The 5,713-nt window shown below is 30.0% G+C and overlaps 1 protein-coding gene across 1 annotated transcript; it reads left to right on the top strand.

The window, feature by feature from the left end:
* The first annotated feature begins 4,645 nt into the window (after window positions 1-4,645).
* Window positions 4,646-5,327, top strand: LOC130808371 (uncharacterized). The gene is made up of 2 exons (XM_057673848.1): window positions 4,646-4,721; window positions 4,957-5,327. Exons 1-2 carry the CDS (start codon window positions 4,646-4,648, stop codon window positions 5,325-5,327), a joined length of 447 nt encoding a protein of 148 aa, XP_057529831.1.
* Window positions 5,328-5,713: the final 386 nt, after the last annotated feature.

Genomic DNA, 5,713 nt, shown 5'->3' on the forward strand with positions numbered 1-5,713 from the left:
TCCTCACCTAACCAGACCCTTACATATATCAGTTGTCATTATTGTTGTGATCTTGTGATGTGCTATGATGGTAAAGCTATGAGACTTAATTGAACTTGATTAAATAAGCATTAAGGTTACCAAGTATTTAGTAGCAGTAATGAACTTCTTCAAGTATTGAGAATGTAACTTAATGGCTTAGTAAAGGTCAATAATGAGTAATAACCTTCTATATTGTGCTTGAGGATTATTTTGTAAGCATGATTTAACTATCGCATCATAAGCTTGTTGACAAAATTGTACTCGGTTTTATCGCTGATCGATTTAATCGGCTGTCATCCGTATTATGGATGACAGTATTTTGCAGGAAAAATTAGCTCAGGTTTCGATCCAGGCCACAACTTTAATTATTCTATCGAGGACTTAGCTTCAATGATTTTACTTGATGACTATATTGTACTTATGTTTTTTTTTATCGTATTTAAGTAAACCTTATTTTATATTTTCTCAGTTGTAAGATATATTTTTTACTTATGTTTTGAACGATTTTTTTTATTTCAAATGGTTTTTAGCAGTTCGGCGTTTTACACTTCCGCATTATTTATCTTAAGTATAATTATTAATGTTAATTATGTATCGAGAGTGCCGCTCCTGCTACATAATAAGCGTGGCTAAAGTTGCTAATAAGCGTGGCTGGTAGCCGATGAAGGTATGGAGTGAACTGCAAAATTTATACTGACCATCAAAGCTTGCGATACTTGTATACACGACAAAATTTATATATATATATATATATATATATATATATATATATATATATATATATATATATATATATATATATATATATTTATATATATATATATATATATATTTATATATATATATATATATATATATATATATATATATATATATATATATATATATATATATATATATATACATATATATATATATATATACATATATATATATATATATATATATATATATATATATATATATATATATATATATATACACATATATATATATATATATATATATATATATATATATATATATATATATATATATATATATATATATATATATATATATATATATATATATATATATATATATACATATATATATATATATATATATATATATATATATATACATATATATATATATATATATATATATATATATATATATATATATATATATATATATATATATATATATATATACATATATATATATATATATGTATAAAGAAGTTCAGGTGCAAACCTTCGTTATGTGCGAACTGCCATTATGGCGCGTTGGATTTTAATGGACGGGTAGGATTTACGTGGAAATATGAATGTCAGTTTTCGTTATTGTTGCTTGTACGTTTTTTTTTTCATTCAATTTTCACTGCCGTTTTTTACTTCTCTCTCTATATTTCTGATTTTACTGTGCAAATCTTCATCATTTTACTCAGCAAATCTTCGTTATGTATTCCTTTTTCTTTCTTCAACCTGCTGCTACAAATCTTCGCATTTAGTATGCATTTTTACTTTTTTTTTATTTTCTCTTTATCTTTTCTATTTTTAATTTGTTTTTATGTGTTTATGTGTTTTCTTTATTTGTTGTTGTATATGAACTCATAATTTTCATTTAATTAGTATATGTGTGTATCTTTTTTTATGAGAGTAGTCTTGTGTTCTATTAATTTTCATGGTATATGTATTGTTTTATGTTATTTTCCTGTTTTTTATGTCCAAATTTGTGTTTGATGTTTTCAGATTATATAAGTTGGTTGTCAATATTGTTTTCTTGATTACCTCACAATCGTTCCATGATTAGTTTATGCATGTATCTTTCTTTTTGTTTTTCGTAAATGTTTTGTGTTGTTGTTGTTCATTTTAATATTGCCTTTTATTTTTCTAGTTTTTTGTTCCTGTTTTTGTGTTCATGTTTTGTGTTGTAGTGTTGTTAATTTTAATATTATTACAGTTTCTGTTTGTACTGTTCATGTTCATTTTGTTTCTTTTTTATTTTTACATTGTGTCATTTGATGTTTTGTTTTATGGTTTATGTAACATCCCAAAATTTTCCCGATATTTTATTCCCGATATATTTAATAATTCACTAGTAATATTATTTCTATATATATAGTAATATTATTTCTATATATATATATATATATATATATATATATATATATATATATATATATATATATATATATATATATATATATATATATATATATATATATATATATATATATATATATATATATATATATATATATATATATATATATATATATATATATATATATATATATATATATTATTTATTATTGGGCTTTGTCATGAGAATTGCAATCCTTTTTGGCAATTAGAATTATTTGGGCCCAAACTTTTCCTTAGCCCATCTTTTATTTTCAAAAAAAAAGAAGAAGAAAATAGGAGGGAAGGTGGCCGGTCCTATAGGACTCTTGGTGGAGCTTGTAACTCCCTTAGGGTAATGAAGGATCAAGGCATTAATCCCATAAAATTAACCCTTCTTAATTCCTTAATCATTTTCATTTTGACATCCTTTCATTTCTAAAGTTTCCAAGGACAAAAAAAAAACATATCCCATCAAAATTCCTCCTAATCCACATTCCTAACTCCATTACCCTTCATCATTTGGTGTTTTCCTTTACAATTGTAAGTGTAATGCTTAATCTATGTTGATTCTTAAGTTTTAATTTAAAATTATATGATTGTTATATGTGTTATCTTTTAATTCATGAAGTTAAAATTTCATGTATGATTTTGGGATGTATTTTTCTATCTAAATTGATGAAGAATGTTTCTTTTTAGAGTATTTAGATATGCATATATGTGAAGAATAAGATTGGTTTGTATGATGGGTGATTTTGAAATTTATATATAAATATGAATGTTCATGTAAAAAAAATGTGTGTGTGTTTTTTTATATTTGGTGGAAAAGTTATTTATTTTATTGGCTAATATGAGAAATTTATAATTTTGCTAGAGAAAAAAAAATATACAAATATGTATAAAGAAATTATTGTTGAACAATGAATTTAATCTCAAAGCTGGTTCATAAGATTATATAAATTTGGTCATTAATATTTGATAGGCAATGTACCATTTGGAATTCATTTGTTGATGAATTTTGGTGAATCCCGTAGGGTTAGGAAAATGGTAAAAAAATGTTTTTGGGACACTTTTTGGCTTGAAAATAGGTTAAAAATACTTAGAGTACATTATGAATTATGAAAATTGGTACCCAGGGGTTTTGACGCCTTCCGAACGCAACGGTGAAGTCGGAATTTCAGTTTAGCAGTCTTAACATACTGTTCTGGACAGAATACTAAATCTTAATTTTATTTGATGTTATGTTGTGATGAAGTATGTTGTGTGATCATGAATTGTTTGCAAGTGTGGCTTGATGTTAGATGTGTGTGTGTGTGTGTGCGCATTGGTTGTGGTTTGAGAAAGTGTGAATATATGCTTATTCCCGTATGTACAATTGAATCGTGTAGGAAGTCGATTCGTGACGGGAAGTTGATAGGATCATTTTAAGATTTGCTTTTGCTTTCTTAAAGTACGTATCCGCAGTAAAATTTTATACATCGTGGATTGGTTGTTTTAAAGGAATAATAATAATAATAATAATAATAATATATTGAATAAAGTGTGAAGGTGATGTTATGCTTTCTTATTCAAGAGATATAATTTCAATAACTTGATGAGTAGAGGTAGTATGACCTCACTAACTTTAAAGTAGACGTAGTATGACGTCGATTGGTGGAAAGATTTTTACTCGCGGTTTGTGGGGGCATTATGAGCCACCGCGGGGGTATGCATACTTAACCATATGCACCGATGTAAGGCGTGTTGCCTATGGTAGAGACTTGCTTAGCGGTTAGCTCCCCCTAATGTATTGTCTTACTCCGGAAGTTTGGGGTTTGGTTCGGCAGTATGGCCGGAAAAGTACAGTAGTATGGCTGACTGACTCAATGAATCATTTGAAATTTATTAAAAAGTAAATATTGAACTATAGCCGACGTATGGTAAGTTGCCATTGTGCTTTATGCTATAATGTTAATGTTAATGTTATAAGAGATGTTTTTGCTGACGTGTACCTTTGATCGTAACGATCCTGCGATGATGTTGTTTTTCCTTTCGGGGTTAACAACTAGCAGTGAGTTAAGTTGCAGGCTGGGGAGTGAGGATTACATCCGAAGAATAAAAGAGATAGAGTACGGAAGGATTTGAATTTAGAACTTTACTAGCTTTTTAGAAATGGATTTATTCAAGAAGCGACTTCGCTCTCGAGATGTACTCCTTGGACTTTTGGTTTCATATCTTTTATCCGCTGCTAAGACTACGATATCACTGATTAATGTACAATAACTCTAGTAGAACTCGATCCGCAAGTTTTAACTTTAAAAATTTCGTTTTCTCGTGCCTTTATGACATCTTGGTTTAACTCTGGTCCTGCTTGGTTTTCTTTTAAAATATAAAAAAAATCTCTCTTTTAACGATCTGAGTTTTTTCGGGATTTTACAACTGGTATCAGAGCAACTCGATATTTGTCACATTTCTGGAAATCACTACAACAAGCGTTGGGGACCACCCTTCTTCATAGTACGTCCTTCCACCCAATGACCGATGGTCAGACGGAACGTGTCAATCAAATACTGGAGGACATCTTGAGAGCGGTAGCCATGGAATGGCAAGGTTCATGAGAGGAACATTTGGATCTGGTAGAGTTCTCTTATAATAACAGTTACCAAGCTACGATTCAAATGGCTCCCTTTATGCTGGGATGATTTTACTGAATCTGTCACCTTAGGACCTGATATGCTTGTTCAAATGACAGAACAAGTAAAGTTAATTCGCGAGAAAATGAAAGCAGCCCAATATAGACAAAAATCGTACGCCGATCTCCGACGTCGGCCTGATGAATTTGAAGTGGGTGACAAGATTCTACTTCCTGTGTCTCCAATGAAAGGAGTAGTTCGCTTTGGTGCTCGTGGAAAGTTAAGCCCACGTTTCATAGGTCCTTATGATATTATGGAGAAAGTAGGGAAGTTAGCCTATCGGCTAGCATTGCCTAATGCTCTGGTTAAAGTGCACGACGTTTTTCACATTTCTCAGTTGAAACGTTACGTCGCAGCCTCTTCTCATGTATTAGATTCAGAGGCGTTAGAACTTGATGAGAGCCTAACCTATGAGGATCAGCCTGTCCGGATATTGGATAAGAAGGTCCCTAGTACTCGTCGGAAGGATATCACTATGGTTAAAGTATTATGGTCCAATCACTGCTCACAAGAGGCAACCTAGGAGACGGAAGACTCCATACGAGAGCAGTATCCTCACCTTTTCTCTCAGGTTAGTAAGTTACGAGGACGTAACTTCGTTAAAGGGGGTGGAAGACGATAGGATTTTTGCGCGATTCATGTGTTGGGTTGCTTTGTGTATGTGTGTATAGTGATTAACTTTGTTTTACTTGTTTTGTGGTTATGTGTTATGATAAGTGTGGTTTTGGGGTCAAAACCTTTTTAAGGGGGATAGTCTGTAACACCCCGATATTTTCCCGATATTTTCTTTCGGATATATTTAATAATTCACTAGTAATATTATTTCTATATATATATATTTTATTTATTATTGGGCTTGGTCATGAGAATTGCAATCCCTTTTGGCAATTAGAATTATTTGGGCCCAAA

The sequence above is a fragment of the Amaranthus tricolor genome, chromosome 3, assembly GCF_026212465.1.
Source record: "Amaranthus tricolor cultivar Red isolate AtriRed21 chromosome 3, ASM2621246v1, whole genome shotgun sequence".
In the NCBI taxonomy this organism is placed as follows: domain Eukaryota; kingdom Viridiplantae; phylum Streptophyta; class Magnoliopsida; order Caryophyllales; family Amaranthaceae; genus Amaranthus; species Amaranthus tricolor.

Bases quoted from the DNA above. Each gene is read 5' to 3' on its own strand.
- LOC130808371 (XM_057673848.1), top strand. From the start codon at position 4,646: ATGACCGATGGTCAGACGGAACGTGTCAATCAAATACTGGAGGACATC. The intron at 4,722-4,956 runs GTTCATGAGAGG...ATGAATTTGAAG, and splicing joins GGTAGCCATGGAATGGCAAG to TGGGTGACAAGATTCTACTT.